Source organism: Electrophorus electricus, chromosome 19, assembly GCF_013358815.1.
Source record: "Electrophorus electricus isolate fEleEle1 chromosome 19, fEleEle1.pri, whole genome shotgun sequence".
NCBI lineage: Eukaryota > Metazoa > Chordata > Actinopteri > Gymnotiformes > Gymnotidae > Electrophorus > Electrophorus electricus.
The window spans coordinates 1102865-1129667 of record NC_049553.1 but is presented as its reverse complement, the minus strand read 5'-3'; the positions used below and the strand labels follow the sequence as shown (position 1 = coordinate 1129667).

Below are 26803 nucleotides of genomic sequence, written 5' to 3'. Positions count from 1 at the left end.
CAAAGCAGCTGGACCAGACAGCATTCCTGTCCAGGCACTCAAAGCATACACCTACCAGCTGGCTTCTACCGTCCTGAGATCTTCAATATTTCCCTGGTCCAGACTACTGTCCCCATATACATTAAAACGAGGATAATCCCTGTGCCAAACACAACCTCCATTACCAGCTTGAGCGGCTACCGTCCAGTTGCCCTCACGCCCATTGCGATGGTGTGCTTTGAGGGACTGGTTATGGCCCACATCCATAGTATCCTCCTGCTATCATTAGATCCACTACAAACTGATCGATGGAGAATGCAAACTCTCTAACGGTACACATAGCAGTAAACCACCTGGAAAAAAAAAACCACTTTGTCAGAATGCTTTTCCTGGACATTAGCGCTGTATTTAATTAATCATTCTGTCAAAACCGGTATTTAAACTCAGGTTCCTAAGACTCAGGAGTAGTCTCTGCAGCTGGATCCTGGACTTCCAATCTGGCAGACCAAAGATGGTTATATTAAGCAACAACACCTTCTACATGCACCCTGAGCACTGAAGCCCCTCAAGGCTGTTTCCTCTCGCCACTACTCTACATTCTGTAGACTCATGTCTGTGGCTCTCAGCGTGACTCAAGCTCCATCATTACATTTGCTGATGACACCACAGTCATAGGCCCCATTACTGAGAACGATGAAACTGCACACAGGAAAGAAGCAATCCTTCTCACCACATGGTGTGGTGACAATAACCTCTCCATCAATGTGACCATGTCCTGATCACCCCCTCCCTGGCATCATGGTTCCCATGGCGACGCTTTGCTCCATACTCTGTTTTGGTTTTCTTCCTGGATTTGTTCCATGTGCACTTTGTTTTCATTCTTAGTTCCGCCCCTTGTTTAGGTTTCCTTGCCTACGATTGTTTCCACCTGTTTCAAATTTAGCCTTGTTAGCCTTAGTATTTAAACCCAGCGTTTTTTTGTATTAATTTGCTGGTTATTATTCAAAGCTTCTTTCTGAGTTCTGTTCATTGCATGTTTGCCTGTTTTGTTGTTTTAACGGTTGTTTAGGTTTCTTTATTAGCCTGTTTGTTTCCACCTCTAGATTCCCCATGTCAGTTTTTGTGTTTGCTTTAGTTTCATTCTTCATGTATTCTATTTTTAAACCAAGAACGGATGATGGTAACCGAGTATGAATTTGCCCCCAAAAAGCTTGCTGTTCTCAGTGTTTGACTGTGCCATTCAATCAAACCAACACAAAGGATATCATTGATTTCAGAAAGAGGAGAGGAGAGCATGTACCACTATGCATACAAGGCACTGAAGTGGAGAGAGTAAATAGGTTTACATTTCTTGGAGTACACATTAAATAAGATTTCACCCGTTTGGCCCTCCAGGCTGACGTCTCATAAGGAAAGCTCAACAGCGCCCAACAATGTATTTCCTAAGAAGATTGAGAAAAGTCAACCTCTCTCCTTGGCTCATGACCAGCTTCTATAGTTCAGTGGAAATCATAATAACAAGCCGTATTAAAATCTTGTATGGCAGCACCATAGTCATTGACCGTAAGACTGCTGAGTCCACCACTGTAAGAAAGCACTGAACATCTCCTCTGGCCCCGCTCATTACCTCTGGCCCCGCTCATCACCTCTGGCCCCGCTCATCACCTCTGGCCCCGCTCAACACCTCTGGCCCCGCTCATCACCTCTGGCCCCGCTCATCACCTCTGGCCCCACTCATCACCTCTGGCCCCACTCATCACCTCTGGCCCCACTCAACACCTCTGGCCCCACTCATCACCTCTGGCCCCACTCATCACCTCTGGCCCCACTCAACACCTCTGGCCCCACTCATTACCTCTGGCCCCACTCAACACCTCTGGCCCCACTCATCTCCTCTGTCCCCACTCATCACCTCTGTACCCACTCATCACCTCTGGCCCCACTCATCCCAGCCACAACCTGTTTGAACCACTACCATCTGGAGAGCAATATGACACGGTATAAGATCCAGATCCTCAAGACTGCAAAATAACATTTTCCTTCAGGCAGCCAAGCTGCTTACACCACACATTTCACTATGTACACCAAATCCCTCCTCCCTGACACATTCACTTACCTTGAACTACTTTGAATTTTAATACTTGCACTGATCAAACTAAACTTAACTGTGAACTCTGAATACTGCACTGCCACTTTATATCATTATGCACCTGCCTTATCATACTCACCATGTGCTCTACTTGGTAAACTGCACTTTATCAGCTAAGCAATAGCACACTTATGATTGTTTACTTGGTAACTTGTATTTGTTTAAGCTATATTTGTATATTGTAAGTCACTTAATGTCTGAGTCTTTCTAAATGTTGTATGTCTACACTGGGGGCTAGCCAAACCACATTTCATCGTACTGTACATGTATGAATGATAATAAATTGAATCAAACGGAATTGAATTGAATTCTTGTGCTCTGATCTCAAAAGATGCCACACATATCAGTATTCATTAATCATGACTTAAGACCACTGTAAATACACTTCAGTACAGCTGAACAATTATTTTAAATGTTAATTAACTTGTGTGAGAATTATTATTATCAAGACTTTTATGTACTCTGAAACTAAGATAGTTTATTTTATAGAGTTAACAATTTCATTTGAGAATGCTGTGGATGAAGCATTCAAAAGGAAGAAGTTGAAGTACGCGGGCTTGGTGACTGAGGTTAAAGATATTGGGTGGCAGGCGAATATAAGATAGGTGCCAGGGGTTTTATATATATATATATATATATATATATATATATATATATATATATACACACACACACACACATACGGTACATACTACACATGCACACACACACGGTAGCAAGGAAAAACATCTTGAGATGAAGAAACCTTGAGAGTAACCAAGATTCAAAAGGGGTGGTCATCCTCTTCTGACCAACAACGGATACCCCAAGCTTAACATGGTCCTTGGGAAAACATTTTGTGGCGTACTATTGCCTTGGCATATACTACAGAAATGGCACAGTGTATATATGGATTCTGTTATGTCATTAATCCATTTACAAGCATTCCATGGAAAATACCATTTATCATACCAAAAAACATCACCAATGATTTCCCCTCTTCTAAAGTAAAGGGTGCCAAGAGATGCCTCGTTTGGTGGTTGCTGTGCTTGATCAAAGTCCTCTTTTACATTATTTTAGCACAAAGCAAAACATGGAGCTCTCCAGTAAAGCCATTACTGCTGATGGTGTAATAACGGAGGACTGTTGTGCGGGCCCTGAGGGAGTTTAGCTGACCCTGGAGCCACTTCCCTGCCACAAATGGAAGCTCTTCTTAACCTTTAAGAACAATCATTCTACTTTTCCGGGCATTTACACAACTAATTTGCGTCACCGTTTTCAACATTCCCTCAATTTAAGATTAGATTATGTCCATCAGACAACCTCAGTTTATTTTGATGTTTGCATTATTAGTTATTTTACAGAAACATTAGAAATGTTTATTTATTTGAAAGAAAAGAGCCGAAAACCAGTCATTTCGGGTGTTGCTCTGTGGTACCTTTCAGGGTTTGATATCTATTGCTGAAGGTGCAGAATGCTTTCTGTAGAATGCTTCACACAAAATGCCACTGATGTTAGCAATCAGGATGTGAATAGGATGTGAATAAGAGCTCCTATTGTTAGTGAAAGGGTTCATTGGAGCAGAGGCGGTTCTGCTCAAGAAATGCCAGATAGAGCCAATCAATCATTGATTGTAATGCAGCATAGAAAACATGTTTCAGTTTTAAGACGGTGCACTCCCTAGAAGAGTGGTGCGAGATTTATTTCAGAGGTCATTGACACTGCGTAATTTGTCATCCTTTTGAAGAAAGATCCCTGCACAGACAGCTTTGCGTCAAGGGTACAAACAGTGAGGATTACGGTGAGCTCTGGGAGATCACCTCTAATTAGGTACCTTGCACTCCGTGGCCTTGCACTTGTACTTGTACTTGGTCTTGAGAGGGTTGTTTATCTGAATTCCAGTGCACCCTTAGGAACCTTTATGTCTGTAGTTTTATAGACATAAAGACATCCCAAGGTACACACTGCGCACCATGTTCGCAGATTGTTTGCTACCTAATCTAGTCTCTCTCTATTTTGAAATAGATGGCCAAGTCTCACTGAGAGCAGCACTCAGGATGTGTTTTAGTGTGTGATCATGCCTCATGCTTCATTCATTCACTCATAACAGCACTCACCACGTGGAGGCAAGATGAAATGGAGGCTCTCCGCAACGCTCTTGTTTTGACCGTAACCATAGCAACCAGCAAGCTAGTGACCTGTGTTAACAGGAGCAAAGGGACTCAGTCAATATGGCAAGTCAATATTCCACCTGTGTCACGGCTGTGGTGTAGGCCGTCAGTCAAGGAACACTGAACCCTGCAGAAAGTACACTTCTTTAAGACATGCAGGACAGATGGAGAAAGTGCCTGATTTGCCCTTGGGTTTTTGTTTGTTTGCTTGTTATATTGAAGTGAAGTCAAAATGTGTTTCATTTTGTTGAAATTCACTCACTATATTCCCAATACACCCAGATTTAAAGGAATCAAACAGAAATCATTAGAAAGCATAATGCACAACTGCTTCCGCTGAACAGTGTGTGCTCTGGAGAGCACACTGGGAAAGAGCAAAATGAAAGGTGAGCCACGGGAAGGATTTAAGGCATTTAAAGCAAAATGCTACTCGATGCTGACTCAGTAGGCCTACACATGCCTTTACAGCCAGGGCGAATCCCTGATGACATATCAGTAAGCATTCAGTGAATTCAGATGACTGCATAAGAAAAACACCCTCTGATTCTCAGATAAAAGCCACTTTACCTTAGTGTGTATGTGTGTTCTCACCCCAAATCCATTTGCACTGAGGAGAATGTTAAAGCAGCACAAGCTCTGAATGCCCACAGCACTGCAGACAGCACAGGATGAGATCAAAAAGAGTTAAGGTGGTCCTCACCGTTGTTCTCTGGAGAGTGGCGCTAATAGGGTGGAAGGTTATTTCCAACAGGCCACTGAGAAAGCACACAAAGTTCCCACCTGCTGGCCACCAGCATTACGGCCTCAGTTTGGTTTCCATTTCAGCTAAGTGTGTCTGTACACAAATTACCCAGACGCTGTATCTGCCTGACATACTGCACTGTGGATGTGGAGGTGTTATTTGGAGATTTAGAAATGAAGACAGATAGGACTGCAGATGGAGAACAAATTACCTTGTTTACAAGTGACAGTCAAGACATCGAGGCCTGCACATCAAATCTTAAGGTGTGCTGCATGCAAGGGTAAATGCATTAATATCCTGAGTTATTATTATTATTATTATTATTATTATTATTATTAAATTGTTGTGTTATTAAAGCTGTTATTATTATTATAGACCTGTGTTATAATTATTATTAAAGTCCTATTATTATTATAGAACTGTGTTATTATTATTATAGACCTGTGTTATTGTTATTATTATTATTAAAGTCCTGTTATTAAAGTCAGTTATTATAATTATAGACCTGTTATTATCATTAAAGTCCTGTGTTATTAAAGTCATTATTATTATTATAGACCTGTGTTATAATTATTATTAAAGTCCTGTTATTATTATAGACCTGTTTTATTATTATTATTAAGGTCTTGTTATTAAAGTCATTATTATTATTATAGACCTGTGTCATAATTATTATTAAAGTCCTGTTCTTATTATTATACATCTGTTATTATTATTATTATTATTATTAGTCCTGTTATCAAAGTCATTATTATTATAGACCTGTGTTATAATTAAAGTCCTGTTATTATAGTCCTGTTATTATTAAAGTCCTGTTATCATAGACCTGTTTTATTATTACTAATGTCCTGTGTTATTAGTCATTATTATTATTATAGACCTGTGTTATTAATATTAAAGTCATCATTTTATTTTCATTGTTTTATTATTATTAAAGCTGTTTTATTAATTATTAACAAAAAGTACTGTGTTATTATTAAAGTCTTGTGTTTCATAGTCTGTTGCTGTTCCTGGGATTTACTGTGAAATGTTTTACCTGATATGGCCATATTGCCACCATGTCACCCTTACTTGGGACTTGCTTGTCAAGTACATATCAGTATTAATTTTTTTTTACTGCTAATGAATTCTCCAAGCTGTGTAGGCAGGTCTATTTTTCATATGAAACTAAAGGTGAGATATTTCTACTCAGAGAATTTCAATAATAAATTAATATTTGGAAGAGACCATGAATTATAGTAAACATTTAGGATTACATTAAAAAAAAAAAGATTTCGTGAAGAACTCTTGCATGTTGTTTTGGAGGATGTGCATTTAATAACTGAAAAAATGCCGAAATGTAGAATTGAACACTTGTGAAGGCGTGTGAAGTTAAGAGTTTTTATTGGAATGCTTATTCATTGTTTTACAGATAAGACATAAATAACACTGAATATCATTTACTTTTGAAACTACTCAAACCATTTCACATAATAAGCGTGAAGACACAAACACATTTCAAACAATGAAGGCAAAGCGCCTATATGCAACAGCCACAAGTGGCACTGTGGCAGACCAGCTAATGGTTTCGAATGTCAATAATGTCCATTCAGTTGTCCAAAATATCCATTTTTCATGTTCATTGTTTTTTTCAGCGCCCATACCTGGGGCAGCGGACATGCTAAGTTTCAGGCTGGGGTTTTAAGAATTGAAAAGAAGCAGTTCGGTTGTGTAGGGATTTTAGGGAGGACACAAACACAGTAGATCAACTTGGGGCATAAAGTTTCTTTTTTTTCCCCTTCCTGACACATATTTGTTATGTAGCAGTAATGGACATTCAGACAACAAGATCCATGAATGCAAAACCACAACCTTGAGAACAGGGCAAGTTTAGCTTCGGGCAGCCACAGCTGGAGTGGTCTGCTCTGTGGACTGGAGCTGTTTCCCCAGGTACTCCCTGCAAAACAAGATACGATCGTTAGGCAACCAGAGCCCCCCCCCAAAAAAGGGGGGGGGGGGGACGACAGAGTTTAGATCTTCTGTAGGTACATAGTCAATTGAACAGCAGGCCTTTGATTTAGCTACTTTATGAAGATGCAATCAGGTTACTATTCAAATGGAAACATTCTGTCACAGGATAGCAATGCTGGTTAGTAATTTAACAGGCATTAAGGGCCCTAAAAGCCCAACATCCTAAATGGTGAATATCCCGTGCGTCACTCCTTTCCAAATGATATGTCGAGGGGAGACTTTGTTTTGGGAGTCAGCAAATGACTGAATTACAAGATAATTAAAAATACACACCTGTCACTCTTAATTCTTGTTTTTATTCCACAAAGGAAATGAATAAACATGTTTCCTGTGCCCTAACTTGTGAAAAAAGTTTAGTGAACAGACCGAGAAGCACAACAAAGCAATAAAGAGGAAAATGACTGCACTTATGATTTTGCTCACATTTTATCAGTTAATAAAATAAAATGATTGTCTCCATTAGTTAATTGTCTTAAATAAGCTAAATTACACTAGAGCATTATCATTAAAATGTATTAAAATCATACTTTTTGCCTCTATATTCTATTCAATTCTTTTGAGCCTATAAAATGACACTCAGAAACAAACTGCTTATCAAACGGATAAGGGAACACTGATGCTCTTCCATAATGAAACCCAGAGAGAACGACAGTCATGGGGCTCCAGCACCAGAGCCTCTCAACAGCAGGATGTACTACAAACACCCTGCACACCCATCAAGAGCCAAAGAGCTGCATTAACTGTTTTGCTGGAGCTCCAAATACAGCTCTGCTGGACTACGACGGGCAAATATCGAGATGTGTGAAAGTAGTGCAGTTTAAATTAAAATCCCTATAAGTAGTCTAACTCATCTTATGTTAACATTCATTTAACAAGTTTTCACTAGACACATGTCAGATTTACCAATGGAACACAGGACGCTCCGTGAGAACAGGATGTGCTATATATAAAAGGTGCACCTCAACAGCTTCAGTACCCACCATCTGGTGTAGCTTCGAATCCATAGCAACAGCTAGCAACAATGCTCATCTATTGACTGTTATAAAGGGTAATGAATAACAAGTTCAAGAGAGGGGTTCAAAAAGGAAAGAAAAAAAGATCTGCACCTCTGTGGCACTCTCATGTTGCAGATGTGTGTTAAAAGCCTTAGGAAACATAAGACAGGTAGACATCACCAACAGGCATCTGTACAGACCTTCAAACACCTTCTTGATTACATTCACATTTATTTTCGTTATATCAGTTTTAAGTAACAGAATAGCAATGAACTTTATATAACCAATTTCCCCCATTACTTCTACAACTGTTGTGCACCATTGTCTGCTTTAAAATCAAGTTTTGTGTGGTCAGAAGTTTTAGTTTCAAACATGATTCATTATATCTCCCACTGTGTGCATGAGCCACTGTTCCATTAGTCCCTTTCTGTTTCCATGGACAACCTGCCTAAAACATCCATTAAAATGTGGTTTAAAAAGCAGAAACAAAAATTTATTTTAGTTTAAACTGGTCAAGAAATCATCTATCAAACAGCTGCTGGGTACCAAACAGCAAATCATTAACAGACACACCTGGTATATGTAAAAGGCATGTAGGTTTAATCTCTCAGAGTGTCAGTAGTGACACCTCATCTATTACACAGATTCAAGATGTCTGATTACTGACAATACCAGTAATAACTCCCAAGACGTCCAATTATGCCAGCTCATTTTAAGATGACTGGGAACTAGAATTTGTATAAGTAAAATAATGTATTTAATTATATTTTTGCCTAACAATATGACATATTAATAGTCAAGACCATCTTCAATACTAAACTGGTTTAAACTGTCACGTTCATGGAATCCAAAGGTGTAAATAAGATTGTATAGAGGAAAGAACAGCTAACTGGACAAAATAGCAGCAGTCAGCACATAGGTCTGCAGGTGCAGTCAAACAGATGTAGGAGTTGTGCCTTTTTATATACCGTGGCTATAACCTTTAGTCTAATGGAGTAAGAGTGGTGTCTCATAACTGTATACTCTGCTGTTACAACTGTAGGTGGTGAAATTGAAGCAAACACAACCCTGCCCTTTGTGCCAACCTAACTGAACATTGGGAAAATGGGAATACAACTCATCGAGTCCTAATAATAAACCAATATAGTGGTTTAAAGCAATTAACTGCCTTTAATGCTAATAAGGCAAAGACATGGTCATCAATAAAAGTATGTAAGAAGAACACCCTCACAATACAGAAAGGACCAGACCTTATATACAGTCTCACCTTGTCTGAGCAACGAGCATAAAGCCCCATTTCCAGAGCATACAGTGATTTCCCAAAAACACAAGACCACTCTTGTCATAGGAGCTGCCAGCTGTGTACAGTCAGTAACGCATTAATCCTGTCTCCTTCTATTGCCTCCCTCTCTCTTTCGCTCAACAGTAATATTCTCTAATGTAGCCTTAATTAAAAGTAGAGATGCGAGGCTGCCTTAAGCTACCGTTAAGAGTGTGGTGCTTCAAAACCTGGGTCTATTCAAAACCTGGCCCCTCCAGCTCCATATTTTAACAGTTAGTTCTTTTACTTCATTCCTAGATTTAAAAGGGCTATTGAAAGACTTGACAATAAGCATTAAAACTGCTTCAACTATCTGTCAAAAATAATTACCTCCTTTTTCATTGTTCTTTTTTAATGTCTTAAATATTTAAACTTACCTGAATTACAACCAACTTCAAAATTTAGATACAATTAATGCTGAAAAATATCCACTTTGTGCATCAGGCAACACAGTTTCCTTGCACCCTTTTCATGGTATTGAACAAACCATCTGTATAGTAGGCTGAACTTATGACATTGGCTCAAGCTGCTAACAGGCCAACATAGCAACTTAGCTTTGCTGTTTAATTTGTATGCCAATTAAAAGGATATTGTCACTGGTGAAAAAAACTTGTTTATTGGTCATCAACTAACAATAGTGATTCAGAACTTCGGTGACAATGTTTTTAAGACATTGCATAAACAGATCTGGTGATATATAGCTAAACAAGGTTAAATACTGTGTAAGAAATTAATAACTGCTCTGCGATAAATAAAGGATGACTAATGGAAAGTAAAACCCTCACAGGGGCAGCAGTTGCAAAGGGGCAATAGAATAGTACAGTAGTAGTCTTCATTACTGTATTACATTTATGGCATTTAGCTGACTTACAATTATGACTAAATACAACTTGAGCAATTGAGGGTTAAAGGGCCTTACTCAGGGGCCCAACAGTGGTGATTTGGAGGTGGTGCGGCTTGAACTGGCAATCTTCTGATTACTAGTTCAGTAGCTAAACCACTGAGCTACCACTTTTTTTTTTATTTAAAAAAAAACAACTAAAGCACAAACCTTTAAAACCTTAGAAGCAAAATCCTCTAGAAGTGGCAGCCTGTCAGCAACTGAGAGAGCCAGTTACAGGACTGAACAAACAATTCATATGAGACCATATTCAGAGGTATAAAAGAGCAGGTACAAACAGTACCACCATTTTACCACCATGGTACAGTCCCACCATGGTTTTGTATCATGCAACTGATTCCTACTATCCATGGTTGTTGTCTTGCACTAATCAGGTTAAAACAATATCCTGGCGCCTTTGACTTTTAATTTCTGAACCTGCTCTATAAACTGTAAACAGATGTTTATTACAGACACATGCGAGTTTTACTGGATTCAGAGGAGGTTATACCACCATGTCATGTCTGCAGGGAAAATATGACCTTAACCTTAAATCACTTTAATGCAATTGCACCAGCAATGGAATTTGATGCTAGTGTAATACTTAAATACAGTGGACACAGATGAATATTTGGTCTTACATTTGTTTAAAGGATTCCATAGAAGAATTTAAGGTGAGGGTTATTCGTATAAAGATTACAATGAGCCCAGACAATTAGAAAATGGCATTAATACAAATTTTTAAGAACCACTCTAGCTGTGCTAATATTCTGAGGTGCTTCTGTACTGTGGTTGAAGACAATAAAATCACTTACTCGGATTTGATAAAGAACATTTTCCCTTGACAGAAATCTGTCCGTAGCACTCATATGGCATATTTGAAGAATAATAATACTTGTTAAATTAAAGCAGAGATGAGTTGTTTTGAGACTCTTATGAGTCTGCCCAGTAGGGACTGCCACATCTGTTACATTGCGAACAAATGTCCAACGCTAATGCTTTGGGAATTCTTATTCTGGTTTTATCTAATTTCAAAAAGACCCTAAAACAGACTCTCAGTCAGTCATTCAAGCTTGTAATGGACTAATTTAGGGTCAGAAAAAGAGCTGGTGTCTTCTGCAGCCCTCATCACAACAAGAGTAGAGACCCATCACACAGGATGAAATGTACATGACCCTGTTTGTGTTCCTTTTTTAAACAGGATATTTTCAATTTTCATTTGGCAGACGTTATCAGTAACTAAGCACCTAAGCTTTCGAGTAAAGTTATATCACAAAGCACCTACCAGTTATGCACCATGAGCTTCTGAACTGCCAGCAGGGCATTGTAGCGCACCAGCTGATCCTCGTGATGCATGTGGTTCATCACCAGCTGTTTTCCACCCAGCTGTTCAATCACCCTGAGAGGTGAATGGGAGACAAAAGAGACACAGGACACAGACAAAAATAAGGTAGGAAAAAACAAACCAAAAAAGAGATAAGAGGAGAACAAAAAAAAAGTAAATGGGAAGAGTGAGAATGCAGCATCGAGGAAAAGTGATGGAGCAAATAGGAGACAAAATAATTGTTTGGGATTAATGTGGTGTGTGAGATGACTGAGTGCTCTGATTCCCAGTGCCTTTGAAAATGAGGTCTGGAAATAATGGGGGAGATGCAACAGCTCTCTGGCAAAGCCCATCAATAAAAAGAAGTAGCAAAGCTGTACTTATAGTGTGATCATATTTCTGGGAAGCCAGTTTCAGTGGCTCTGTCAGAGCAGGGAATGATGGCAACTGCTGCTGTGGAGCATGTCTTCATCGTCTCAGTAAAAATGAATATTCAAATCTTTCAAATTTATAGAGCTGGCACATTCATGTTTTAATGTATTATATTTAATTGAAATGTCTATAAGACTACACTTATATACTGCTAAAGGACACTGGCAATTAAATAATTCAAGATGAGAGCATTTTAAACAATGCCCACCTTGTGCAGCATAAACAGTGTAGCAGTGCTGACTATCAGCAATTTTAAACACTGGATGGTGATGCATATAATTTTTCAAGCCTATTGAAAATAATACAAAAGCATAAAAAAAGAAATCAGATCAATTTCATACGGCATAAGTGAACTCTATTTACACGTCCTGTGTTCAAGTTTTCAATGATAGAGTAGAGACAATAATTCCTCATATCAGGCACTGGAGAGCCGCAGAGGTTAGATTGCTCTGGATTGGACCAATTACAGGGTTAGTTCCATGGGTGATTCACACCAATGATTCCCTATGGAGAGCACTTAGTTTCCTGTGATGATGTGGCGTTTTAAAGAGCAGAGTGAGGTTGTACACTCCGTGTTGTTATCCACTGTTAAAAACATGGGAAGGATTAACAGTTAGGAGTTAGCCTCTGCTTTCACCCTGTAGGACAAGAAGATTACTTAATTACAGAGAGATTGCTTTGTCTTTGCACAGTTTCATTTGAAAACACCCTGTATCACTACTTGGAGCAGGACTGGAAACAAATACAAGAATTTCTGGTAATACACATGCAATCATAGACTGCCATGTCACATGGAAACAAGCAATCCGAAATTAAAAATAAATCTATAACCAGCTTCTAGTCCCATTTCTTTGACGCAACATTGGAGGAAGCATAGAACCTGGTGAAGCTAGAAAGCCATAAAAAAGCCCTACAATCATGCAGACCTTTTATCCAGAAAAGATCAGACAACTGCATGGCCAAAAAGACAGAAAACTGGACAAGCACCATTGAAAGAAAGTGCGAAAGACTTCTAGCAGCACCCCTAAGTTGCAGAGGATGAAAACAGGCTTACCTTTTCCCTCGAGGGTAATGCCTCACATATTCTCCCACATCGTGAGCAGCCACTGCGATAACCTGAGGGTCATCAGACACCTCCAGCAGCCTGGTCAAAATCCTGCAACACAATACAAACACACAAACACTTCATATCCCTGCAAGTAAGGCTGAACTAGGGCCTCTTGGCTAGTGAACAAATCACAAGTGTAATGATGCCTTAGTTAGGGGAGAAAAGGAGTACTGCCGAAAACACTGAGCCATTGATCAAAGGTGTTGTTGTTCTTTAAAATGATCCTGAATAAACAGTAAGGGAACAAGAGGGTGTAATTTCATATATTTCACTGGACACCAAAACACGTCTATTTATGTGCTGCCCGTGGGTGATCTGAACTCACAAACAACAACCCAAGGATGAGGCAGGAGCGCAATCATGAGGAGGACCGGAAATTATAACACAGGCACAAAAACACATAATGGCTCACTAACAGAGAGCGGCATCCATTCAGGGTCCAGGCATTCTGCAGATGAGCTACGCAGAGCAAGGGACGCAGAGCAGGAGGAATGGCAGTAGAACATAAGCTGCCAGCTATCTGAAAGGAAGCTGCTGCCGATTACAGAGAGTACTATGAAGAGAGGAATGAGAAAAGCAAATTAAGGCTTAAACGGAGTGACAAAAGGGCAAGGAGGAGTCATAATTAAAATGCTAAATGACAGTGGTGTGAATGAATGCTGCTGCTTGGACACAGGTTACACTGGGGTAACCTTCAAGCCAAAGGAAATGGGACACCCTCCATGCCCTAAACACACACAATAAGCCAAAACGTTAACATAAACCAGAAGTGTATCGTAAAACAGCACATTTTCTGTTACGTTCTAAGGGTGTTTTCACACTAGATTTTTTTTTTCTGTGCCAGGACTGCTTGCTCTGCGAATTTGGTATGTTTTATCAAGTGTGAAAGCCGTTTTCATACCCGGATTGGTACAGACAATCTCTGGACCTCCTAAAAACTGTGTTCTAGAGTTCACTTTGAGGGAACTCTGGTGTGGCCCACTGCGCGTGTGGAAGATATCCTCTTCCAGGACTGCATGTGTGGCTGCGTGATTGGTTAATTGGTTAATTAACTTTTCACCTCACTTAGCCTTTCAAGCTTCATCATGCCAGGGAAAGGATTGCAGAGCATTTCATGTAGTCTAGAAATCATAGTATCATGTTATTACTATTATACCTCAAAGTATGTCTAATAAAACCACACTTTCATAGGGCTGTAATAAGCTCAACTTTTTGGAGTAAGTGCATGTACTAAGAGCATTGCCAAAAAGCATATCTCATGCTGGCCTGCATGCCTAAAAACTCTCATACGAGAATGTCCTTCACTGATTGAATGTTTGTATCCAAGGAAAATAATAAAGAGCCATAAATGGATTAACCTAGTGGCTAACATTTTGCAAACCTGCACCCATAAAAGTGATATACACAACTGCATGACCGCTCAGTGGTTCACATGGAATTCTTCTGTGTGAAAGCAAACCAGTGATAATGAGCCACTCCCTCAAACGAGCCAACGATCAGTCCTGGGTGCAGGCAGAGACAAGCGTGAAAACAGCCTAAATCTCCACATAAATAAAAATAATCAATCCTCTTAAATCTACACTCCCGTATTTGATGCATCAGGCTGTGCTGCCAAAAAATGCATCAGAACATCAAAAGTACTTGTACCCTGACTCATTAAAATGAATAACATTAAAAGGTGCATTAGTCGATTTTCTCCCCTTTTCTAATTCAAAAAAACTCAAGTACATAGAATTACAATTACTTAAGCAATGTCATCAGCACATATTAATGTCCTGAAAAAAGTATGTTTGAAAAATTGGTGTTGCGGGATGAAATTGGTGTTTATGTGGTTTACATTATGTTCCACACCCCTTCATAAGCTGCTTTGTGTTCATGTATGTTACATTGGCTTTTTTAGCTCTTGTTAGTGCACTTTTAAGTGTTTGCTTCATTTCTTTTTCCTACACATTCTTTGTCCATGACAAAAACACGCTGTGCTGCCAAAACATTCACAGGAAATGTAAAAAAAAAAAGAGAGAGAGAGATAAAGTTATTTTTATTACCTGCTCAGAAGATGACGCTGGATGCAGAATTAACAACATACATTCTGGATAGGTAACTTTAACTAGCTAATGCGATCTATAAAATGTGTGTCAGACTACACAATGAATCAAGTAGATCTATTACCTTTAGCACTTTCAGAGAGCTAAGCAATACTTTGGATGAACCACTGTCAGAGAAATATATGTAACAATGCTGGGCAACTGCATCAAGCTCCTCTGCAGCTAACGATGCTAGCTAATTAGCTGGCTAACACAGGTAGTGACTGAAAGTCATTGGAGGTCATTACAAAGAAATACTGTACAATGAAAACACTCGACTATTCTCACAGCAAAACAAATCGTTACGATACTGAAATTATAAACAATTAGAATTTCTATCAAGAAGCTACATTTCTTAGTGGCAACACCATAGAGGCTAAAATGCTACCACCATGACTCCAGATATGGGGGTTTGACGCCTGCGCTGACCAAACCACACTGCTATACCAAGAGGAATTTGTAGAGTACTTGAGTAAAATGATTAGACGATAAGTTTGAAAAAATGAAATGCAACAGTATGTCATCATAATTTGATAAGTAGTATAAATCAACTGTAGCACAACCCCACAATAACAGCTTGCATGAGGTTCACTTGTGCTAGCGTGTTCAACTCAGTTCATTCCAGTGTTAACATCATTCCAGTGTTGGTGTGTTCAGCTACTTAACCGCTAGATATGTTTCTTGAATCTTGATTAATGCACCTTTAATATCAACAGCATGACGTTAATACAGACAGAAGTCTTTCAACTTGTCTCGCTACATTTTCCACTCACTTAAGCAGTTCATAGTTTTTCTCATTCAGACGAACAGCATTCTCTCGCCAGAACTTCTCTGACTTGTGCACTGGACTCCACTCAAGCCGGCCAGACTTCAGCTCAGAGCTGTATTCATCAAAAGAGCTGAGCAATGAAGCAGAAATGAAAGAAAACCATCAACCACAAATTTCACACACTAATTTGATTAGCAGCCAATCTATGGTGAAATGCTTTCTATCTTGCTTCGCTTTTAAAAATATTTTTAATATTGGTGCAGTTTGAAAATAAATGAAAAACAATTGATAAGCCATTAAAAACATTTAAAAAATAATGTCATAAGAAATAGTACCTGAGATCTTGGACACTTTCTCCCAGTCTTTCCAAGAGGAACTTGATGTCATCAGTAATGTCTTCATCGTCATATTTTTGCTGATCCAGGTTCTCCAGTTGTTTCAGTACCTTGCACTGGATCATGGCCAAAGCGTACTCCTGACGAGTCTCCCTCTCTGCAGACTTCTCCAGCAGGTTCTAGCAATCACAAGATAGCAGAAAGAGAGTAGTAATTATTTTCAAAATGAACAAATTAATCACTACATGAAAGGGACAGTGAAGGACAAACCCATTATGCACAAGGTACTGGATGCTGATAGGAAGAGTAACTGGGCTTTGTAAGAGGAAAATGGCCACTCAAACTCCAAAAAACCACCTGAACTCCTCACATACAGCAGACAGCAAAACCAGCCTCTCCAGGTCCAAATGAAACCATGGTGACCATGGCAAGCCAAAAATCTACTTTAACAGGTGTTTCCATGGCATTCAGTTATATATGGTCTGAACAATATTTAATCTGAAATGATTTTATAATTCACGGCTATATTTAGATTTTGTGGAAACAAACAAATAAGCAAAAAATTTTGCAACAGAGAAATGTCCAAGCTTCCCTTCAGTAGACTAGGCATCATTAGAACAATACCCAAGAAAGCTACCTGGAATTGGGGCAGTAACAGTTCATTCATGTTCCTTCTTGGAGAAGCATGAAAATCACAAGGGAAAACTCAAAAGACTTTAAATGTGAACTACACTATTGAAAGATCTGAATACAGTTGCTAAAATTAGACAGTATATCATCTATCAAAGGCCAACTATAAGGATGGCTATAAAAGAACTCTATATTATCTATACTGGGGAAGTTAAAATACAATGCACTTGCAGGCTTCCACAATAAAATCTAGGAAGGCGATTATTAGTCAGATCATCTGACTGCTCCCAGGCAGCTGATGATATACTGAATTGTGGTGTTATCATACAGTAAAGCCTCTGACACAAATGACCAATTAAGATCAAGGCAATGAAATGCCCTGCTGGTGTAAATGTGTTGTTAACATGTGTAAAGGCCAACAGGTATTTTCAAGTATGGTGGGGAAATAAGAGAGGGAGATCAAAGAAATAATTCACATGAGCTGATAAGAGTGGAAACTGTTCCTTTGAATTAAAACAGTAATTTACCTTGGAGAGTACAGCACTGTGGGAGCATATTAATCTGCCACACAGAACTGCATCTAAACATAAGGCTAAATTGAGCACTTTAGTAAGGGGAACTGACCACAGGCTGCAGTGCAAAATATTTGTATTTTGGGGGTTATGATGCAGATATCCACATGTGGCACAAAGCCAGAATGATTAACGTTCTCCACAAGACAGTTGAAATTTTTAATTTTGAGCAAAATGCAAGAAAGCACTTATTAAATGCTCTTAAGTGAATATGTAGATTTAGGAGGTAACAGTGAATGAAGTTTCCCAAGTGGTCAATGACATGGGAAAGAGACTTTGAGCAGTAGCTGAGGTGAAACATGTATATCTTTAACATCAGTAAGGGAGCATGGGATTACAGGCATAGTTTCACTTTTTTCTTTAACTTTTACTCTTTGATGCTAATATGAAAACCTGGGTATGTTACTGAAGTGGCTAATAATTTAACTACAAAAGTGCAGCTTGCTAATTAAAAGAAGAGTAACGACACTGCCACTGTGCTAAGACCTTTTAAATAACTAGTACACTGCCTTTACCCTGTGGTATTCAATCAGAGGCTTACATTGTTTTGTTTAATGCTCTGATTGTGAGAAAAAAGGGCAGCACATTAACTATATAAAATAAAGCAGAAGTTAATGTGTGCACCTGCTCAGCTAATGACAATGGACTCTCATATATGATTTAATCTTCCTTTTTTTCTTAGGGAACACCATTAGGATGAGCCTCCTGGGACCTCTGCACTGTGCAAGCTGTTGAAACAGGCACTTCTGGCATATATCTAGAAAACATTATCTGCTCACATGCATGCAGCATTGTTGCAGACTAGAATATCATTTCGGTGCAGGCTACAAAATAATAGTCTAAGTAATTAAGAGCAAGGACAAGAAGAGAAAGCCCGAGCAGGTCAAGTTCATCAGATCTGCAACAGATGAAATGAATGAAACACGGCAGTCTAATTTAATACTGTCAGAGCCATGGACAATGAATTCATTACCTAACACTAATGCCAAAAAAGTAGCCAGCTTTCAGGGCTAAATGAAATGCTAAGTGTACTGCGGGCAGACCAGAGAAAGCCTGAGTGACAATAACAAGGATTTTTTCCTGTACCTGTAATGCGTTTCGGTGTAGATGTGCCTCTGCCAAGAAGGTGCTTGATAATAGGAACATAAATGCCTTGGGAGCAAAATCAGATTACAGACCAGCCTACATGGTAATGCCAGTGACAAACATGTGTAATGGAGGGCGTGGCGGGAGCAAGAGTGTGTAGAGCTGAAAAAGTGGAGCTACAGGTGAACAGGGAGAAATGATTTAAAAGAGCAATATTAGTGAACCTGCACAATAAATAACAAGGAAATAATGGGGCATTTTGTCATTTTATAATGAAGGCTCATGGGAAAATTAAATCCTTTTTAGATGTCTGAATGATGGGGTAGGGAGTGTTAATTATGATCTCCTAGAGACAAACAAAAAAAGGGTTTTTATAAAATGATCCAAAGCCCACAACACAAGCCAGCACCAATTTAATACATCGATCTAACAGTGGAACTTTCCACGTCATGTAGCTGCTGTATTGACCACACCAACCATGTTTTCCAGACAAAAACCAGACAAAAAGGTTCCTATATAAATAAAAGGAATGTTGTACTGTATATAAATTCTCTCTTTATACTAATGGGTGGAAGGAAAACAAACTAACTGATTTAGAATAAACAGTAGTTAGTGTCATAACTTGCTTGTCAGCTGGCCCATCACAGCTGAGTGACATTTGCCAGTCAACTTTTAGTTTATCAGTTAGAGTCTGCAGTTTTAATGACATGCTAGTGAACTTTTTTTTTTGTTTGTCAGAGTATAAAGTGCTTTAGGGACTCCACATTTCAAGTCAGACAGTAAGCCAGATCAACATTTACCGCATTTAGCTGACGCTTTTATCCAAAGCGACTTACTATTATGACTGAGTACAGCTTGAGCAATTGAGGGTTAAGGGCCTTGCTCAGGGGCCCAACAGTGGCAACTTGGCAGCAACCGTCCAATTACAAGTCAAGTACCTTAACCACTGAGCTACCACTGCCAGGGGTTGGCTTACCCGGAAAGCAGCCAGGATGATACGGGTGACTTTCTCCTTCACAGACTCCTGGAGGATGTCAGAGAGGGCAGGCACAGCGTTGTAGCGACGCAGCTGCTCACAGAGCTGTGGGCTGAATGCCAGCAGCCACACGCAGAAGATCATCTGGTACTGCAGCTGGAAGCCGCACTTGTTACTCAGCACGGCTGTGATGCTGGGGGACACGCAACATAAGCACTCAGGGCACCCTCTTCATCTGCAAGCATGCCAGCAGACAGTGGCATAGTAACACTGTGGATTGGGGCATCTGCCACCTTCCACCGAGTGCTCTGAGACACCTGATGACATTTAGTGATTGGCATTTTGAGATGGTGTAGAAGCAGACCTCATTCTAGAAGATGTGTGTTTAGTTCCAACCCTACAGGCTACAGATCCTGATATGTATAAAACATAAGCTTTGGTTTTATTTTCGTCTCTAAAGACCAATATAGAAGCCTTGACAAATGATATGCTGGTTGTTAAATTATTAACATGTTCTGAAACATTCACTTGTCTTCTTTCGCTGTTTACACAACACTGTCCACCTGCCTAATTGCTTTGGGGAAATTGCAGTGATTGTGTCACTGGTCTTATTAATGTGAGTAGACCACAGAACCAAAGTGAGACAGTGGTGGTATATTTTAACATCTATCGAACTCACACTATCTATGATAAGCTGATGGATATACTTTGTTTTACAAATGTCACTGAAGGACAAATATTTTATGGAGTATTTACATTGTAAGAAATGAGTCTTACCAATTCACTCCATCGGCTTCGAACCAGGCAAACCTGTATTCATTCACTCTCAACATCAGCTGCAGGCAACCAGCGACGCACTGAACATACTGAGAGCTCTGTGTGGAAAAAAGTACACACAAACAGATACACACCCATGCATACGCACGCACGCACACACACACACACACGCGCACGCGCACGCGCACACGCACACGCACACGCACACGCACACGCACACGCACACGCACACACACAAATTTGCATGCATACAAACATGAGACAGACAGGACATTGTAATCAGATTATGGGAACAGAATGATCCACAGAAGCAAGGCAAAAGATGCAGGAGATATGCCCATCCTGTGTAAGAACTAGCAAAGTGAACGCAGTAACACAAGGCTGCGGAAGGAACATCTATACACCGAATCCCCACGCATTTGCTTATGCACGTGCAATTGTTCAGACTTCAATTCCATCTCCAGGAACATGCAAATTCCAAGAGACAGACAATCCCACAAAAAAGACAAAGCAGGGGTGCCTACGACCTAGACAGAGAGAGGTTAGCAGAGAGGCTGAGAAGAAAAAGAGATTTGATTTAATCACTGGGAGAGAGTGAAGATGGTGCAGGCTAACATAAAGTAAATGTGCATATAAGCAGAGTGCTCAAGGAAGAAAGATTTAGTGAGTACTGAGGAAACTGATTTAGGGTGTGCACCTGTTTACATCAACACAGCTGATGATGAGGGGACTACTTCTATTCTACGGGTGTTAAATGCTTATGAGAGAAATAAGTGGAAGAGAGTGAATACGAACACAATCTTCCCTTGTTCTTTTCATCTACAGTGACTTTGCCACTTTAAAAAACATTTCAGGAAAAAGTATGCTATATAAATAAATAAGTGAATAACCAAATAAGCAAGAGAGAGAGAGAGAGAGAGAGAGAGAGGGGTATATCTATCCGGAAAAGCATTGTTAAGGCTCAGAGGAGCACAGGCCAGACAGAGAAAGTAGCTGAGGAGCATAGCTGTAGACGTGGAGGAGATAGAGCACAGGTGAATGAGAGGGATATGCAGCAGAGGTCAGTCAATGGCACGCTGAGCACGGGGGCTCTTCTGCAAGCTGATCGAATCCTGGCCACACTGGCTCTCTGTAACATACTCACTTCACTGGGAGAGATGGTTCCTGTTCCTGTTTCTGTACCATGTAGTTTCTAACAAAAGATAAAAAGAAAAGAATGCTTCCTCAGACACTGACTAACTTGTTTATTCACTGGCCCACTATAATTAAAAAAAGGAAACTGGAAAATCGGAAAAAGATACAAAAAAAAAACCAAAAAACCAAAAAACACCTCTATAGAAATTCCAATTGTGGAAATTTCTATAGGAGTATTTAATACGAGGAACTCTAAATTAATGGTCTGTGTAGCATAGGCTATAGTCAGACAACAGCATTTCCCCCACAAGAAGTTGCACTATAAGTTATATTTCAGCTTACACGTACTAAAATATGTATCTTTACTAATCCACTAATTTGGTTGGACTAATTGACATTTTTGTTACTCTGTAATATATAACCAACATGATGCTGTTGTGATGGTTTTTGGCCATCTGTCTGCTACAAAAACAGCATCAGTGTTAAATGTGCATATTAGAAGTGGTAAACATTCCACTTCTCCATAAACATAAATTAAAAAGTGTCCAACAAATAGCCCAGGCTTGTTATATTTATTTGAAAAAGCATTTATAAAGCAGGATCTTAAAGGTTCCTGTTACTATTCACATACAACAAGGACAACCAACCCAGTACATCTTACATTTCTGCCGATCTAATAAAAGGATTACGATATAATCAGTTCTGTTTGTCAGAAGCTTCTATTTCAACTTTTGTGCATGCTGCCTTGTGTATGTATAGGTACCTCTGCCTTTCCAAGGTATCTCACCCATTCACAAGAGCACAGAAGAGAAAGGAATAACTACAGCAGAAAAGGTCATTCATGTCTCGTCAATCCAAGATTTAGCACAGTGGTGGCATGTGTGAGGAGTGCACCTAACTAACGATTTGAGTTTAGACCCAAATTAAGTTTCCATCAGCCAAGTAGAGTATGGGTTTTTGTACCTGCATCCATGTACTTATATAAAAGCAGGCGCTTCATCCACACCACCAGGCTCTTTGGAAAGGTTGCTAGGAGAAAGCTCGGTACTGACAGTAATCTTCTGGATTTCACCAAGCAGCACTGGTACTTTAATTTAGGAGGTACAGTGAAAGAGGGGACTATAGCTGGTCTCTCTGGACATAGAATATTTTGACATCAAAATAGAGACTCAAATAAAGATGTGTTCCTGTCACCAGCCAGGGAAACAAGAATAGTCAAAAATCCTTCTTACCGTAGTTCTCTGATTACTCAATAAACAAAAAGTCTTAGGGATGTTATTAACAAAACATAAATGTTAATTACACCTAAATGTTGATGGTCTAACAGATTAAAGATGTAAAATTAACAAACACAAATGTTTTCACTTGACAAAGCTCACAACCTTAAACACAAAACATCTGTTGCTGAAGCCAAATTTATGATGAAAATAACGCTTAGAATTAACAATGCTGAACTCTTCAAACAGGAAATAAGGAACATCAAAAAACAATGAAATCTATTAAATGTCGTGGGGTACTACAAACAACAAATTTCAAAGTAACTTGGCACAATACAGTTGATTCCGAGATTCATTTTATAATAACTGTGGCACTTGTCCTGACAACCTCATTAAAATACAAAATACCCAATTTCATATAAATATTTAATATATCTGTGACTCAGTTATTTGCTATGCAACTAATTAAAAAGGAACACTGTACCAGAGAATAAACCTTACAATGGAGTGATATGGTCAATGCCTGAAACATTTTTCCTTCTCTGTGCCTGTTACTGAGAACACCTTGGGTTAGAATGATAAAGAAAACAGAAAAAGAGATAACACACATGATCTGGTGAGAGAGGGTCAGCTTCATAATAACCTTTTGTGCAAAGAAACACATGCTTTGTTTGGTCACATTTTCAAGTGTTAGCTGGAGACTTTGTGAGGTGGTTAATTTCAATATGTAATTATACAAAACTATGGGAAAGCATAGCTAGGGATATTCACACAGTGAAGTCATAATCATGTATAAATGATCCATGCTAAGCCTTTTTTATTCATAAGATCAAATAAAGTTGGCTACAGGTTTGCCACATTTTAACCCACACTATGATAGATGCAACATTAGAGAACGCATTTACCGATAAATTCATATCACTGAATACAACCAAATAAACTTTTCTACCTGGGAACTAAGCTGAGTTTTGATCCAGTTGAAGTAGTAGTTCAGATCACTCCCCTCCATCAGGTCCCGCCCCCAGGCAGCCAGTTTGGCAATGATCCTTGCAGCCTGAGGAAAAAAAATGTAAAAAATGAATTGTGCAATTTATGAAGGACATACCTATATAATACGAAATGTACAAAAACACTACAGAATTAATAATAAGGAACATCTGTCAAACACAAAAATTACCATAAAAACTGTTAAATAGAGAGTATGTTGAGAGAAAAAGCATAAACCTTGCTCGGCACATGAATAGCTGACTGGGCTTTGCAAATCGAACACAAATCCAGAGATCCATCTGGCTTTCAGTTTACCTCTGCTCATTTAACACCCTACCTTTTTCTAAAAGTATTTTAAAAAATTAGCTTGTGTGCTAAATAAGATGCAAACATTATATGGTCAGAGAATAATTTAATGAAATTTGTTGAAAGTTTAATCTTCATCACTGGAATTAAATGTTTGCATACAACTTGCACTTCTTTTCAGCCTTCTGGACCACCAGCACTTTACACCGAGACTCATTCTTGATGAACCCCAGAGAACAAAGAGCCAAAAGCCCGAAGGGCCCGACTACAGCTAAAAAACAGAGATTTGACTGTAAAATTTACTAGATGGTATTACTAGATGGCATATGATGTTTATGAGAATTTTGTCTTCTGATGAGTATATTGTTACATTATTTGGAGGGCCGTTACACAATTTTGCTGCTACCCATCTGTAATTGAGAGAGACTAATTACTGGTCACATGTGGTTAGCATCTGAAGTAGATTCCATAATCACCAATTTCATGGCTCTCTTAATGTCGCCAGGATGTGTGACATTTACACAGCAGGATGAAATGTAGCCTGCATTATTAAGAGATAATGTGAGGAAGGCTTAAGGGATTGATACCATCCTCTCTTGGCAAAGATGCACCCTGCCACCACTGCCCAGAGCCTAATTAAGCCATGACAAGCACCTCCACTGGTGCTCGCACAAATCTGATGTCCTCTGAAGTAAAGAAGTAAAAAAAAAAAAAAAGCTTTTAATTTACTTGCTTAGGGGACGAGCTCCCAGCACAGTTTTGTTATCTCCCTGCTAAAATTAAACTGATTAAGCTCATCAGTTAATTACCAGGAGTGTTAGAGCAGGAAATTTTGTGTTATCTCAGCCCTTGGGTTACCCTAGTTAAAGAGAGATTGCACTAATGTGAAATTCGTGAACTCTATTCAGAGGATTAGGGGTACCATCAATGCATCAATGGGATGAAAATTGTGTGAAGATTTTGGAATCATGCTGAATTGTTTGCATGAAAGGGTCCTAAAATGATCATCAGATCAGATCATCTTCTAAGCTGCAATGATATTATATAAATAAATTCCTGTTTAACAAACAAAACTAACATTCTACAATACCATCTCTACAGAACAAATAGTCTGACCAGTGAAAAAAGCATTTGGAGCCACTAGTATAAAGACCTCTTGAAAACTGCATAATCCAAGGAAACTGAACATGTGTGCAAGGTTCATTATATGCACACCCGATTTCTCAATTCTCTTCATTTGCCATTCATTGGAAAAACAAAATAAAAATCTTTTAGCCAATATTAAGAAGTAGTAACTGAAGCTATAGCCACACCTAAGGCTAAATCAGTCCCCAGTTAGCATGGTATAGAACCTTTAAAGAATGAACCCCCTGCTTGCTTCCTCTTTTAATTGCACCTGTAAAGAAGAATAGTATTGCATCCTTCCATCTTGAAAGGATGCAATAATATAATTAATTCACAAGGATTGCAAAGATCCTGAACATTGCAGCAATTACCGCCTATATACACTGAGATATATATATCTCAGTGTAGATTACAAGACATACACCACCCTCTTTGCAAAAATATATATGAGGGTATGAGAGCTATGCTGATAAGTCTTGATGCCAGGAAGGTCTCTGATAATGTGAATTGGAGTTTCTTATATTTAGAGTTGCAGCAATTTGGTTTTAGTAAATACTCCACTATCAAAACAAACTGCCAAAATCCAACTGCTAGAATTAAAATGGATGGCATCTTAATAGAAAGGATTGGTCTCGAAAGAGTTACTCGCCAAGGAGGTTGGCTGTTGCCTTTCGTCTTCACCATATATAGTAAACCCTTAGCACAAGGTAACACATCAAAGTAAAGAACTGAGGGAAATTACTATAAAAGGACAGAGAGATTGTATCAGCCTGTTTGCAGATGACATTACAGTTGATTTGGGTAACCTTAATACATACTTTCCAAATCTAAAGAAACTGCTGAAGAAATATCTAATGAAAACACATCTATGCAAAATAGAATATGAAGAAATACATGGAAATACATGGAAAACACTCAGGATATCATTTGTCAAAAAACACAAATCCTCTCCTTAACCAAATGTTTTCCTTCTCATGAGATCAGAAAGGAGTTCCAAATGAAATGGATTAGAAAACTAGTATCTTGGTATGATTCTAACAAAGCAATAATCCCAACTTTACACAACAAACTACAACTTTGTTAGAGTTCCTCACAATGGGGCCTTTTCTGTAAATAACCTATCCTTTAATCAGTAGTGCTAAATGTTTCTTTTGCCCACGTTTTGCTGTCTTGTTTATTTTTAGATAGTTGATAAGCCATGTCAAATATGGTCCGGAGTTGGCAATACATCATGTCTGAACATGTTGCACTTGCTCTATCATTTATATATTTTCACTTACTCAATGATTTTGTTCTCTATATATTACAAATGTATCTCTGAATAAAGCATATGTACTTCTCAGCATCAATGACTCTGTGTCACTCATTCTGAGAAACGTGCCCCCAGGGCAGATTTAAATTTATCTATTCACAGATTAAGACACATTGAGAATTGGTCCACCCCAACACAGTATTTTAGCTCTAGAATTGAAATAATTAAAATGAATGTTGTTCTTAGACTTTTATACCTACTTCAATCTCTTCCTATTAAAATACCTCACAAAAGGTTTCAAATTTGGGATGATCTCCAGCTTCATCCCAAAGCCAAGAATTAAATACCACACACTACAGTTGCCCAAATATAAAGGTGGCCTGTCACATCCAAATCTTAAAATTATTTTTACCATTACTTAAATGGTGCGATGAACAATACTCTGTGAGATGGAATGTCACTG

The 26803-nt window shown here is 38.9% G+C and overlaps 1 protein-coding gene across 3 annotated transcripts in view; it reads right to left on the bottom strand.

Annotated features, from left to right (window-relative positions):
- Nucleotides 1-6386: 6386 nt before the first annotated feature.
- Nucleotides 6387-26803, bottom strand: part of atp6v1h (ATPase H+ transporting V1 subunit H) — a 29069-nt gene continuing 8652 nt past the window's right edge. For 2 of the 3 annotated variants that reach the window (XM_027029063.2, XM_027029064.2), the window contains exons 6-14: nucleotides 23620-23724; nucleotides 21464-21511; nucleotides 20320-20417; nucleotides 19543-19735; nucleotides 16279-16457; nucleotides 15948-16073; nucleotides 13037-13138; nucleotides 11512-11625; nucleotides 6387-6956 (exon numbers count right to left, since the gene is read on the bottom strand). In XM_027029063.2, coding sequence (XP_026884864.1) covers nucleotides 6890-6956; nucleotides 11512-11625; nucleotides 13037-13138; nucleotides 15948-16073; nucleotides 16279-16457; nucleotides 19543-19735; nucleotides 20320-20417; nucleotides 21464-21511; nucleotides 23620-23724 — 1032 coding nt within the window. In that variant the 3' untranslated portion in view covers nucleotides 6387-6889. The remainder of the gene's footprint in view (nucleotides 6957-11511; nucleotides 11626-13036; nucleotides 13139-15947; nucleotides 16074-16278; nucleotides 16458-19542; nucleotides 19736-20319; nucleotides 20418-21463; nucleotides 21512-23619; nucleotides 23725-26803) is intronic. The other variant, XM_027029065.2, reaches the window with a different exon arrangement.